At 43.0% G+C, this 14,596-nt stretch overlaps 1 protein-coding gene across 1 annotated transcript in view; it reads left to right on the top strand.

Moving 5' to 3' along the window:
* The window catches only part of LOC129861856 (CD81 antigen-like), a 31,477-nt gene extending 19,923 nt beyond the window's left edge, over nt 1-11,554 (top strand). The window contains exons 3-8 of the mRNA XM_055932997.1: nt 6,427-6,524; nt 7,703-7,777; nt 7,872-7,985; nt 9,313-9,414; nt 9,796-9,879; nt 10,083-11,554. Of these exons, the coding sequence (XP_055788972.1) occupies nt 6,427-6,524; nt 7,703-7,777; nt 7,872-7,985; nt 9,313-9,414; nt 9,796-9,879; nt 10,083-10,148 (539 nt within the window). The 3' untranslated portion in view covers nt 10,149-11,554. The remainder of the gene's footprint in view (nt 1-6,426; nt 6,525-7,702; nt 7,778-7,871; nt 7,986-9,312; nt 9,415-9,795; nt 9,880-10,082) is intronic.
* The last annotated feature ends 3,042 nt before the right edge of the window (nt 11,555-14,596 follow it).

Genomic DNA, 14,596 nt, shown 5'->3' with positions numbered 1-14,596 from the left:
GCATTGAAGGTCGCCAAGAACACAGTGGCATCATTCTTAAATGGTTGAAGTTTGGAACCACAAAGACTCTTCCTAGAGCTGGCCCGCCTGGCCAAACTGAGCAGATGGAGGAGAAGTGCCTTGATCAGGGAGGTGACCAAGAACCCGATGGTCACTGTGACAGAGCTCTAGCGTCCCTCTGTGGATGGGAGAACCAGCGGCAGGGACTGGGAGACTAGTCAGGATCGAGGGAATGATGAGCGGAGCAAAGTACAGAGAGATCCTTGATGAAAACCTACCCCAGAGCGCTTCGGACCTCAGACTGGGACAAAGGTCCACCTTCCAACAGGACAACGACCCTAAGCACACAGCCAAGACAACGCATGAGTGGCTTCGGGACAAGACTCTGAATGTCCTTGAGTGTCCAGAGCCAGGTCTTTAATCCGATCGAACATCTCTGGAGAGACCTGACAATAGCTTCCATCCAACCTGACAGAGCTTGAGAGGATCTGCAGAGAGGAATGGGAGAAACTCCCCAAATACAGGTGTGCCAAGCCCCAAATACAGGTGTGCCAAGAAGACTCAAGGCTGTAATCGCTGCCAAAAGGAGCTTCAACAAAGTACTGAGTAAAGTGTCTGTATACTTATGTAAATGGGATATTAGATTTTTATTTTATGAAGTAGCAAACATTTCTGAACCAGTTTTTGCGTCGTCATTATGGGGTATTGTGTGTAGATTGATGAGGGGGGAAAACAATTTAATCCATTTTATAATAAGACTGTAATGTAACAAAATGTGGAAAAAGTCAAGGAGTCTGAATACTTTGCGAAGGCACTGTGTAGTTTATAAACTCAGCAAAAAAATAAACGTCCTCTCTTTGTCAACTGCATTTGTCAGCAAACTTAACATGTGTAAATATTTGTATGAACAAAACAAGATTCAACAACTGAGACATAAACTGAACAAGTTCTACAGACATGTGACTAACAGATGGAATAATGTGTCCCTGAACAAAGGGGGGGGTCAAAATCAAAAGTAACAGTCAGTATCTGGTGTGGCCACCAGCTGCATTAAGTACTGCAGTGCATCTCTTCCTCATGGACTGCACCAGATTTGCCAGTTATTGCTGTGAGATGTTACCCCCACTCTTCCACCAAGGCACCTGCAAGTTCCTGGACATTTCTGTCACGCTGTCACGCTGCTGACTTTTGCCCGTTGCCTGCAGCAAAAGCCTCTATCCCGTCCTCTGGCTAGGCAGAGTACTTTAGGATTTTAGTCACTTCGGTGTGACCAGGGCCTAGCCGTGCGGCCCTACCAACCCTTTTGTTTATTCGTACTGGCCCTTGGCGTGAGTTGGGTTTGTTCCTTCGGTCACGTTGTCACTCCCTTATTTCCCCGGTCTAGTGTGGGGCCTTGGATAGATGAGTTCTTTATTTCTTTATGTTTATAGATTCCTCTTATACTCCCTTAACTCGTCTCTTCCTCTCTTGTATACCAATACCTAATAACTAAACTTCCGTTAGTTATTATGCTCGTCAGCTAGTAGTCACTTGGAAACTAGTATTGTTATATGTTTGACTTTTCCAAAGATATATTATTGTCCACACAATGAAATATTCTTTAGTGCTATCCCGTTAACCTATAACCAGGGTCACTTTCCGTTTAGTGAGAGTGTCAAAGGCGTTCGCTCTCCGGGTAGGTTCCCTGGCCTAGTTGTCAAAGGCGTTCGCTCTCCGGGTAGGTTCCCTGGCCTAGTTGTCAAAGGCGTTCGCTCTCCGGGTAGGTTCCCTGGCCTAGTTGTCAAAGGCGTTCGCTCTCCGGGTAGCCTCCCTGGCCTAGTTGTCAAAGGCGTTCGCTCTCCGGGTAGGTTCCCTGGCCTAGTTGTCAAAGGCGTTCGCTCTCCGGGTAGGTTCCCTGGCCTAGTTGTCAAAGGCGTTCGCTCTCCGGGTAGGTTCCCTGGCCTAGTTGTCAAAGGCGTTCGCTCTCCGGGTAGGTTCCCTGGCCTAGTTGTCAAAGGCGTTCGCTCTCCGGGTAGGTTCCTCGGCCTAGTTGTCAAAGTTTCAAGCATTTATTTAAGTCACTCTGTTTTTTGTCTTACACGCAATATTACAGTTAAATGGTTATACAGTCCTAATACATCAATAATGCTCAATCAATCCTTAATGCGTTATGCTATGCCAAATAGTATTGCAAATATAATCAGCTTAAACACTTCATATAACTCTTAAAATAAAGCAAATAACAATATATTTACCTTACTGCTCTATTCCCTTGGTCCTTCCCGAAACTGGTGTCTATAAGAGTAATATTGGCAGCCTCTGCTGTGTATCATATTTCAATCTCTTATTGTCTCCCAATTTCTTAAGGATACACTTTTCACTGCCTACTGCTAAGATACTGACCCCTTTTTAGTGACTCTTGGCTCTCTACGAGGCTTACTTATTTCTGGGCTTTTTCAAGCCTTCAAATTGAAGTTGTCTCTGGTACTCCCAAGGATAGCGCTTGTTGCTCTCTAGGGGATTTCTCTCCTACACAACTGCTTCCTTTTAATGGAGCGACTTTTCCAGAATACAACACAACTCTCAAGATATAGCAGTCAATATAATGCTTGTGCCTTAATGTCAAAGTAGTCAATACAAGCAGAGTATAGTGAAGAGTAATTTACCTTGTCTGATGATTCTCTATGATGTCCAAATCATATGTGTCGAGGATCATGCCCTAGGCACTGACCTCTCCTTCTTTTATACCTCTCTTTAGACACTCAGTTCAGGGGAAGACACTTGGAAGTGCAATCAATTTGTCACATCGTGCCACTACTACTTCTCTTGTAGCATGCTCAAAAATTTTCGGTGGGACTCAATGTTAAGTCTTTCAGCACTGATGCCCATACATCTTCTTCCGCTGGGGCGTCAGTTTGGTCGAGCGGTTCATACCAGTCTCGCTCAGCCTTCATGCTGATTGGTTCTTGTTTTATGTCTAGCTCATTTTGAACCTGTTCATTTGTCTCCTCATACCAGTCTCCCTCAGTCTTCATGCTGATTGGTTCTTGTTTTATGTCTAGCTCTTTTTGAACCTGTTCATTTGTCTCCTCATACCAGTCTCTTTTAGGTCTTGTTCATTTGGCTCCCTCTGCTGGTTGATCTCCGTCGTGGCAGTCATTTCCCAGTCTATAATTGGTCCTAGGGCCCACGGGAGTAGCTCTGGATCTGGCCTGATTTCTAGGGGAGGGGTCTGATTTCTTTTACTTTTCGTTACAGGGGAATGGCCCTAGCCCCTACCCTTCGATCCAACAGGTCCCAGACGTGCTAAATGGGATTGAGATCCGGGCTCTTCGCTGGCCATGGCAGAACACTGACATTCCTGTCTTGCAGGAAATCACGCACAGAACAAGCAGTATGGCTGGTGGCATTGTCATGCTGGAGAGTCATGTCAGGATGAGCCTGCAGGAAGGGTACCACATGAGGGAGGAGGATGTCTTCCCTGTAACGCACAGCGTTGAGATTGCCTGCAATGACGACAAGCTCAGTCCGATGATGCTGTGACACACCGCCCCAGACCATGACAGACCCTCCACCTCCAAATCGATCCCGCTCCAGAGTACAGGCCTCGGTGTAACGCTCATTCCTTTGACGATAAACGCGAATCCGACCATCACCCCTGGTGAGACAAAACCGTGACTCGTCAGTGAAGAGCACTTTTTGACAGTCCTGTCTGGTCCAGCGACAGTGGGTTTGTGCCCATAGGCGACGGTGTTGCCGGTGATGTCTGGTGAGGACCTGCCTTACAACAGGCCTACAAGCCCTCAGTCCAGCCTCTCAGCCTATTGCGGACAGTCTGAGCACTGATGGAGGCATTGCGCGTTCCTGGTGTAACTCGGGCAGTTGTTGTTGCCATCCTGTACCTGTCCCGCAGGTGTGATGTTCGGATGTACCGTTCCTGTGCAGGTGTTGTTACACGTGGTCTGCCACTACGAGGATGATCAGCTGTCCGTCCTGTCTCCCTGTAGCGCTGTCTTAGGCGTCTCACAGTACGGACATTGCAATTTATTGCCCTGGCCACATCTGCAGTCCTCATGCCTCCTTGCAGCATGCCTAAGGCACGTTCACGCAGATGAGCAGGGAACCTGGGCATCTTTCTTTTGGTGTTTTTCAGAGTCAGTAGAAAGGCCTCTTTAGTGTCCTAAGTTTTCATATCTGTGACCTTAATTGCCTACCGTCTGTAAGCTTTTAGTGTCTTAACGACCGTTCCACAGGTGCATATTAATTAATTGTTTATGATTCAATGAACAGTGTTTAAACCCTTTACAATGAAGATTTGTGAGGTTATTTGGATTTTACAAATTATCTTTGAAAGACAGGGTCCTGAAAAAGGGACGTTTCTGAGTTTATATATTATATATACAGTTGAAGTCGGAAGTTTACATACATCTTAGCCAAATACATTTATACCTCAATTTTTCACAATTTCTGACATTTAATACTCGTAACAAATTCCCTGTCTTAGGTCAGTTAGGATCACCACTTTATTTTAAGAAGGTGAAATGTCAGAATAATAGTAGAGAGAATTATTTATTTCAGCTTTTATTTCTTTCATCACATTCCCAGTGGGTCAGAAGTTTACATACACTCAATTAGTATTTGGTAGCATTGCCTTTAAATTGTTTCACTTGGGTTAAACGTTTAGGGTAGCCTTCCACAAGCTTCCCACAACAAGTTGGGTGAATTTTGGCCCATTCCTCCTGACAGAGCTGGTGTAACTGAGTCAGGTTTGTAGGCCTCCTTGCTCGCACACTCTTTTTGAGTTCTGGCCACAAATTTTCTACAGGATTGAGATCAGGGCTTTGTGATGGCCACTCCAATACCTTGACTTTGTTTTCCTTAATCCATTTTGCCACAACTTTGGAAGTATGCTTGGGGTCATTGTCCATTTGGAAAACCCATTTGCGACCAAGCTTTAACTTCCTGACTGATGTCTTCAGATGTTGCTTCAATATATCCACATAATTTTCCTGCCTCATGATGCCATCTATTTTGTGAAGTGCACCAGTCCCTCCTGCAGTAAAGCACCCCCACAACATGATGCTGCCACCCCCAGGCTTCATGGTTGGGATGGTGTTCTTTGGCTTGCAAGCCGCCCCCTTTTTCCTCCAAACATAATGATGGTCATTATGGCCAAACAGTTTGATTTTTGTTTCATCAGACCAGAGGACATTTCTCCAAAAAGTACGATCTTTGTCCCCATGTGCAGTTGCAAACCGTAGTCTGGCTTTTTGTATGGCATTTTTGGAGCAGTGGCTTCTTCCTTGCTGCACGGCCTTTCAGGTTATGTCGATATAGGACTTGTTTTACTGTGGATATAGATACTTTTGTACCCGTTTCCTCCAGCATCTTCACAAGGTCTTTTGCTGTTGTTCTGAGACTGATTCGCACCTTTAGCACCAAAGTATGTACATCTCTAAGAGACAGAATGCGTCTCCTTCCTGAGCGGTGTAACGACTGCGTGGTCCCATGGTGTTTATATTTGCGTACTATTGTTTGGACAGATGAACGTGGTACCTTCAGGCATTTGGAAATTGCTCCCAAGGATGAACCAGACTTGTGGAGGTCTACAATGGGTTCTTTTTAGGTCTTGGCTGATTTCTTTTGATTTTCCCATGATGTCAAGCAAAGAGCCACTGAGATTGATAGTAGGCCTTGAAGTACATCCACAGGTACACTTCATATTGACTCAAATGATGTCAATTTGCCTATCAGAAACTTCTAAAGCCATGACATAATTTTCTGGAATTTTCCAAGCTGTTTAAAGGCACAGTCAACATAGTGTATGTAAACTTCTGACCCACTGGAATTGTGTTACAGTGAATTATAAGTTAAATAATCTGTCTGTAAACAATTGTTGGAAAAATTAACCGACTTGCCAAAACTATGGTTTGTTAACAAGAAATTTGTGCGATGGTTGAAAAACGAGTTTTAATGACTCCAACCTAAGTGTATGTAAACTTCCGACTTCAACTGGACCTTATATATATATACTTTGACATTGTTCATCCTAATATTATTATATTTCTTAATTACGTTCTTTTACTTTAAATGTGTGTGTATTGTTGTGTATTGTTAGATATTACTGCACTGTTGGAGCTAGAAACACAAGCATTTCACTACAACCACAATACCATCTGCTAAACACAGTATGTGTCTGCGACCAATAACATTTTTCTTGATTAGATTATATATATTTTTTAGCAGGTTTTTGCTTGGCGGACCTTATTTGTTTCTTGACGTTTGTCAATAACATTCGTGAATCAAATTGTTTATGTCAAATAGTTTTGTATTGTATTTGTAACCCTGAATGTCCTAAAAAGAAAATGGCAAAATGACGGCAGGGCAAGTAGATGAATGAAAGTAGGGAATTTCAGCTTTTGGAACTGTGTCTTTTTTTCCGTCTAGGCGTGTACATCCTGATTGCTGTGGGAGCTGTGATGATGATTGTAGGGTTCCTTGGTTGCTACGGCGCCATCCAGGAATCTCAGTGCCTCCTTGGAACGGTGAGTGAGTGACCACTAGAGGGCGGCAGGACAACACCGCATGTCTTTCAGTGCACTCCGCTCAACATTGGACTGTAGCACAGCCCGTACTGCGCTCTCTCTCAGGAATAGAATATATATATTTTATTATCTATTGGTTAGAACAGAAATGTGTTTTTTCTGCATTAATTAACACATCCAGATATACATACACATTGAGAGGCACAGGGTCAGCCACAGTGCAGCGTCCCTGGATGGACAGCAATATTAACAGACCTCTAAACATGGGAGAGTAGCACAGCCCTACAGCTCTCTCCTCTCTCTCTCTCTCTCTCTCTCTCTCTCTCTCTCTCTCTCTCTCTCTCTCTCTCTCTCTCAGTAACACAGCCCTACAGCTCTCTCTCTCTCTCTCTCTCTCTCTCTCTCTCTCTCTCTCTCTCTCTCTCTCTCAATTTTTCAATTCAATTCAATTCAATTTGCTTTATTGGCATGACGTAACAATGTACATATTGCCAAAGCTTATTTACAATATAAAAATGAGAATCAAAATGGTCAACGGGACAACAGTAACAACAATAACTAAGTGTCAAAATAACCATACATTCAACAATAACAATAAACATACAGTAGAGTACATGTGCAGGTTGATTGGTCTGTCAGACACTGTCCCTCAACTTATGGCAGGCAGCAATGTAGTGCGCTGCCAACCCACAGCTCTCTGCGTCCTCCCCCAACAGGACGGGTAGCCTATCCTCATCAGAGAGGTCTTTGAAACCTTGAATAAGAGTTTCAAATTTGGGGAAATGACACTCTCTAATTGTTTTATATTTTTGACATTTTGTCAGGAAATGCAGCTCCGTCTCAGGTTCTGCTGTTGTGCAGTGGTTGCACAGCCTTTCCTCTACAGGGAGCCAGGTTTTCCTGTGTCTACCCTTCTCAATGGCAAGGCTGTGCTCACTGAGGCTGTACTCTCTCTCTCTCTTTCTCTCTCTCTTTCTCTCTCTCTCTCTCTCTCTCTCTCTTTCTCTCTCTCTCTCTCTCTCTCTCTCTCTCTCTCTCTCTCTCTCTCTCTCTCTGGGACCAATCATTTTTGTGGAAGATCAAGTTTTGGCCTTCAATAAAGTAAAGCCCTGAGATTACACATATCCCTATTTTAAAAAGCTTGACAAATTAATCTCTCTTTTGTCTTTCTCTTTCAGTTCTTCTTCCTGTTGGTGTGCCTTTTCGCCTGTGAGGTAGCTGCTGGGATCTGGGGATTTAGTAACCGAGACACAGTAAGACACACACGAACACACACACACACACACATGCACGAACATACACACACACATCGACTCTACGAAACTCTGCTATCTCCGTTTGTTCCAGATCTCCAAGGAGATGATCAACTTCTACGATGCGGCGTACATCAAGTCAGTGGACATCGTAGACTCTTCCAGCAAAACAGCTGCTATCAAAGTCCTGGAGGTGTTCCACGAGACAGTAGGTCACCACTCTCACCTCTGGGTCATTTCATCATCATTTCAATCTGTTAAAGTGGTTAATAACAGAGTGTAGTATAATACATTTACATTACATTCAAGTCATGCAGCGAGTTGCAGTAATCCAGACGGGAGATGACAAGTAATACAGTAATGTGATTATAAAACACGAGCTATTTTCTGTAGATCCTGAAGATCACACTTAACTGCGTTTACACAGGCAGCCCAATTCAGATCTTTTATTCCATTAATTGGGTCTTTTGACCAATCAGATCAGCTCTGGGGTAGAAAAAAAGTCTGGGTAGCCATTTGATTAGATGTTCAGGAGTCTTATGGCTTGGGGGTAGAAGCTGTTTTGAAGCCTTTTGGACCTAGACTTGGCGCTCCGGTACCGCGCGGTGGCAGAGAGAACAGTCTATGACTAGGGTGGCTGGAGTCTTTGACAATTGTCAGGGCCTTCCTCGGGATTTGATCTTGCAACCTTCCGATTACTAGTCCAACGCTCTAACCACTAGGCTACGCTGCCGCTCCTCCACTCTAACCACTAGGCTACGCTGCCGCCCCTCCACTCTAACCACTAGGCTACCTGCCGCCTGTCCACTCTAACCACTAGGCTACCTGCCGCCCCTCCACTCTAACCACTAGGCCACCCTGCCGCCCCCCACTCTAACCACTAGGCTACCTGCCGCCCCTCCACTTTAACCACTAGGCTACCTGCCGCCCCTCCACTCTAACCACTAGGCTACGCTGCCGCCCCTCCACTCTAACCACTAGGCTACCTGCCACCCCTCCACTCTAACCACGAGGCCACCTGCCGCCCCTCCACTCTAACCACTAGGCCAAGCTGCCGCCCCTCCACTCTAACCACTAGGCTACCTGCCGCCCCTCCACTCTAACCACTAGGCTACCTGCCACCCCTCCACTCTAACCACTGGGCTACCTGCCGCCCCTCCACTCTAACCACTGGGCTACCTGCCGCCCCTCCACTCTAACCACTGGGCTACCTGCCGCCCCTCCACTCTAACCACTAAGCTACCTGCCGCCCCTCCACTCTAACCACTAGGCTACCTGCCACCCCTCCACTCTAACCACTAGGCTACGCTGCCGCCCCTCCACTCTAACCACTAGGCTACGCTGCCGCCCCTCCACTCTAACCACTAGGCTACCTGCCGCCCCTTTCTAAAATGTTTTCTCCTCAATGCGATCGTTGTACTGTGACGGTTCTGTAGAACTGAGGGACGGCTGGGGGAGAGAAATATCTATCAATCAATCAATCAATCAATCAATCAATGGCATGACTGACCGGTTGGCTCTGCCCGTGTCCTCAGCTGGACTGCTGTGGTAAAGGAGATGACTCCCCCTTATTCAAACAAGTAGCCGGAACTCTGTGTCCCAAGAAGACCCAGAACGATGCCTTGTTGAAACCTCAGGTACCGTTCACACATCGCCTTGTTCCCCGGGGGCAATGTCCAATGATTCAGAGGGGTTTGGGTTCAATACGGAACACAAATTTAGGCTGAACGTATTCATTTGTGCAACTGACTGGGTATCCCCTTTTACCTTCCCTTTCCAATGTTTTGATATTTGGTGAAAGTAGTTCAAATGGATGTTTTGGAATACTTGGATTTGCAAAACATTTGCCGCCCCCAAAAAAACAGCATTCTCTCCTGGAAGGGAATCCTAATCATTATTACTGTAGATCTCTATGTACTATTTAAATGAATGCTTTACAAAGCACATTTATATGACGGGAGGAAAACTAGTGTTTAAGGGTTGGTCCTTATCCCCTCCCTGTGTTCCCCTCCCACTAGAGCTGTCATCTGAAGCTGAAGGACCTGTTCTCTGAGAAGCTCTGCCTGATTGGTCTAGCTGCCCTGGTGGTCGCTGTCATCATGGTGAGCGGTGTTACCATGGAGACGCTCCTGAATTACTTTTCTGTTATATTCTACAATCCACTGCGCTACAGTAAACAAAACTTTGGAAGCCTGTGACAGTTACTATCTGCACCGATCTGCACTGACCTCTGCCGTCCTGACTGAGTGAGGACCGATGTTGACGTCTCGATAAAGAGCTTCCTCTTCTTCTTCTTCCTCTGTAGATCTTTGAGATGATATTCACCATGGTTCTCTGCTGTGCGATCCGCAACGCCACCCCGGTGTACTAGAACCACAGAACCGTAATAGAACCATAGAACGACGGAACCATGGAATCATAGAACCACAGAACCATATTGGAGGGGGAAAGTCCTCTACAGATCAAAGCCAACAAAGGGGATACAAATGTTATGTTATGTTTTGTGTTGTAGTTCCTGTTATGTTTTGTGTTGTAGTTCTTTTTATGTTTTGTGTTGTAGTTCTTTTTATGTTTTGTGTTGTACTTCCTTTTATGTTTTGTGTTGTACTTCCTTTTATGTTTTGTAGTTCCTGTTATGTTTTGTGTTGTAGTTCCTGTTATGTTTTGTGTTGTAGTTCCTGTTAAGTTTTGTGTTGTAGTTCCTGTTAAGTTTTGTGTTGTAGTTCCTGTTTTGTCTTGTACTTCCTGTTTTGTGTTGTACTTCCTTTTTTGTGTTGTAGTTCCTGTTATGTTTTGTGTTGTAGTTCCTGTTAAGTTTTGTGTTGTAGTTCCTGTTTTGTCTTGTACTTCCTGTTTTGTGTTGTACTTCCTTTTTTGTGTTGTAGTTCCTGTTATGTTTTGTGTTGTAGTTCCTGTTAAGTTTTGTGTTGTAGTTCCTGTTTTGTCTTGCACTTCCTGTTTTGTGTTGTACTTCCTTTTTTGTGTTGTAGTTCCTGTTATGTTTTGTGTTGTAGTTCCTGTTATGTTTTGTGTTGTAGTTCCTGTTATGTTTTGTGTTGTAGTTCCTGTTAAGTTTTGTGTTGTAGTTCCTGTTTTGTCTTGTACTTCCTGTTTTGTGTTGTACTTCCTGTTTTGTGTTGTAGTTCCTGTTCATTCTTATTATATTGCAGGATCATGTACATTTTTATATGTACATTTTATAAGTACATTTTTATCAGTATTTTTGAATAGAGACTAGATTTTACAACAGTATTTTTGTTAATTATGTTTGAACAATACTTCTAATATAACAGTTTGAGTCTTTTGATGACCGTTGATTAAATGCCAGGCTTTGACCAGCGGACATTTAGCATCGCTCTAATGCTAAATTTTTCACTAATAGATTTTTTTTATTACTTTGAATCACTTTGTATCTTTTCGTGAAAGACATCTCCAAGGTTGAAGAGTTCAGTGCTCTTTTTTATGGTTGTATAATCTGTAGATATTCATTGATCCAAAATGGTACCTTATTCCCGTCATAGTGCACTACTTTTCCCAGGATCCATAGGGCTCAAATGAACAGTAGTGCACTACTTTTCCCAGGATCCATAGGGCTCTAGTGAACAGTAGTGCACTACTTTTCCCAGTGTCCATAGGGCTCTAGTGAACAGTAGTGCACTACTTTTCCCAAGGTCCATAGGGCTCTAGTGAACTATATAGAGAACTACTTGGGACACACCCTGGATTTCATTAGTGGTTAGGCAACGCTTGAAGTGGAATAAAAAAGGTGCACACACACTGTTGAAGAAAACATCATTATTCTATAAGAGGTGAAGGTACTCATATTATTCTATAAGAGGTGAAGGTACTCTTATTATTATATAAGAGGTGAAGGTACTCATATTATTCTATAAGAGGTGAAGGTACTCATATTATTCTATAAGAGGTGAAGGTACTCATATTATCCTATAGAGGTGAAGTCACTCATATTATTATATAAGAGGTGAAGGCACTCATATTATTCTATAAGAGGTGAAGGTACTCATATTATTATATAACAGGTGAAGGTACTCATATTATTCTATAAGAGGTGAAGGTACTCATATTATTCTATAAGAGGTGAAGGCACTCATATTATCCTACAGAGGTGAAGGTACTCATATTATTATATAACAGGTGAAGGTACTCATATTATTATATAACAGGTGAAGGTACTCATATTATTTTAAAAGAGGTGAAGGTACTCATATTATTCCATAAGAGGTGAAGGTACTCATATTATTCCATAAGAGGTGAAGGTACTCATATTATTCTATAAGAGGTGAAGGCACTCATATTATTCTATAAGAGGTGAAGGTACTCATATTATTCTATAACAGGTGAAGGTACTCATATTATTCTATAACAGGTGAAGGTACTCATATTATTATATAGAGGTGAAGGTACTCATATTATTATATAGAGGTGAAGGTACTCATATTATTATATAACAGGTGAAGGCACTCATATTATTCTATAAGAGGTGAAGGTACTCATATTATTCCATAAGAGGTGAAGGTACTCATATTATTCTATAAGAGGTGAAGGTACTCATATTATTATATAAGAGGTGAAGGTACTCATATTATTCTATAAGAGATGCCGGTTCTCTGGGTGTATTACATGAATTCTGGCAGTAGTGTAGTAAATTATCTTGAATTGCAATAACTCATGTATTAAGGTTGTAGGAGAAAATATGAACATTTTCACATATTTGTTACTAATAGTTCTCACTAATTTCCTCTTTGAGCTCTGTTTCCCATTGTTTCCTAATAGGTTCTGAGCTATCAAGTAGAAATTCAATCGACCCTTGATATAACATGGCAACCAACTTCTTTCCGTATTTGTACGTTGCTTGATGTTTTAGGTTCATCCGGACTCTGTTGAAGAGATTGAATAAGATTTCTTAGTTTTAAAAATGTAAAGACATTTGTGTTGGATAACCCACATGTTTGGTCTAGAGAATAATGTGACCCCACTGTGGAAAGGGGAGACGCTTACCAACACGATGGTATCCTCTGAAGGTAACTCATACCAATGACTGGACGTATGGAGGTAGTTTTGTGCCAAAGTTCAGGAAATGTCCTGTACAGTTGCACAGGTGAGAGAGCGACCTTATTGGTCCCTCCATAGTGGCCATTCCCTTTAATGCAGGTTATTGGTCATTGACTATGTCTCTATGCAATACAAACAAATGTATATATATACTAAGGTCATGGCACGACTTAAATGCGCTCTCGTCAACCATAAATGCCCTATTTTAAAATAAGGTGCGTTATGAAGGAGAATTTTTATGTACAGTACCAGTAAAAAGTTTGGACACACCTACTCATTCAAAGGGTTTTCTTAATTTTTACTATTTTCTACATTGTAGAATAATAGTGAAAGACATCAAAACTATGAAATTACACATTTGGAATCATGTAGTAACCAAAAAGGTGTTAATCAAATATTTTAAAAGTAGCCACCCTGCCTTGATGACAGCTTTGCACACTCTTGGCATTCTCTCAACCAGCTTCATGAGGTAATCAGCTGGAATGCATTTCAATTAACAGGTGTGCCTTGTTAAAAGTTAATTTGTGGAATTTTCCTTCTTAATGCGTTTGAGCCAATCAGTTGTGTTGTGACAAGGTAAGGGGGCATACAGAAGATCCATGGACGAATTCGCTGCAAATGTCAAGAGTCAATGTGCAGCAGGTGGGACGGAGTCAGGCGCAGGACACCGAGAATGAGTAATAAAGGTCTTTACTCAACAAAACAACAAAATATTCCACGTAGGGAAACAAACTCAGCTCACAAACATACGCAACAGCTTAACATGGAACAATCACGCACAAAACCAATGGGGAAACCAGAGGTTTAAATAGGGAACAATAATTAAGAAATGGAAATCAGGTGTGTACAATGAAGACAAAACAAATGGAAAAAGAAAACGTGGATCGGTGGCAACTAGAAAACCGGTGACGACGACCGCCGAACGCCGCCCGAACAAGGAGAAGGACCAACTTCGGCGGAAGTCGTGACAGCAAAGAAACTACTACTAAAGGACACCAATAAGAAGAAGAGACTTGCTTGGGCCAAGATACACGAGCAATGGACATTAAGCCGGTGGAAATCTGTCCTTTGGTCTGATGATTCCAAATGTGAGATTTTTTGTTCCAACCGTCGTGTCTTCATGAGACGCAGAGTAGGTGAACAAATGATCTCTGCATGTGTAGTTCCCACTGTGAAACATGGAGAAGGTGGTGTGATGGTGTGGGGGTGCTTCGCTGGTGACAATGTCGTGATTTATTTAGAATTCAAGGCACACTTAACCAGCATGGCTACAACACCGTTCTGCATCGATTCACCATCCAATCTGATTTGCACTTAGTGGGACTTTCATTTGTTTTCAACAGGACAGTGACCCAACACACCTCCAGGCTGTGTAAGGGCTATTTGATCAAGGAGAGTGATGGAGTGATGCATCAGATGACCTGGCCCCACAATCATCCGACCTCAACTCAACTGAGATGGTTTGGGATGAGTCGGACCGCAGAGTGAAGGAAAAGCAGCCAACAAGGACTCAGCATATGTGAGAACTCCTTCAAGACTGTTGGAAAAGCATTCCAGGTGAAGCTTGTTGAGAGAATTCCAAGAGTGTGCAAAGCTGTCATCAAGACAAAGGGTGGCTACTTTGAAGAATCTCAAATATAAAATGTATTTTGATTCATTGAACGCTTTTTTGGTTACTACATGATTCCATTTGTGTTATTTTATAGTTTTGATGTCTATACTATAATTCTACAATGTAGAAAATAG

This window comes from Salvelinus fontinalis, chromosome 9 (assembly GCF_029448725.1).
Source record: "Salvelinus fontinalis isolate EN_2023a chromosome 9, ASM2944872v1, whole genome shotgun sequence".
NCBI classification, from domain to species: domain Eukaryota; kingdom Metazoa; phylum Chordata; class Actinopteri; order Salmoniformes; family Salmonidae; genus Salvelinus; species Salvelinus fontinalis.
The sequence above is the reverse complement of the archived record's forward strand: the minus strand, read 5'-3'. Positions and strand labels throughout refer to the sequence as shown.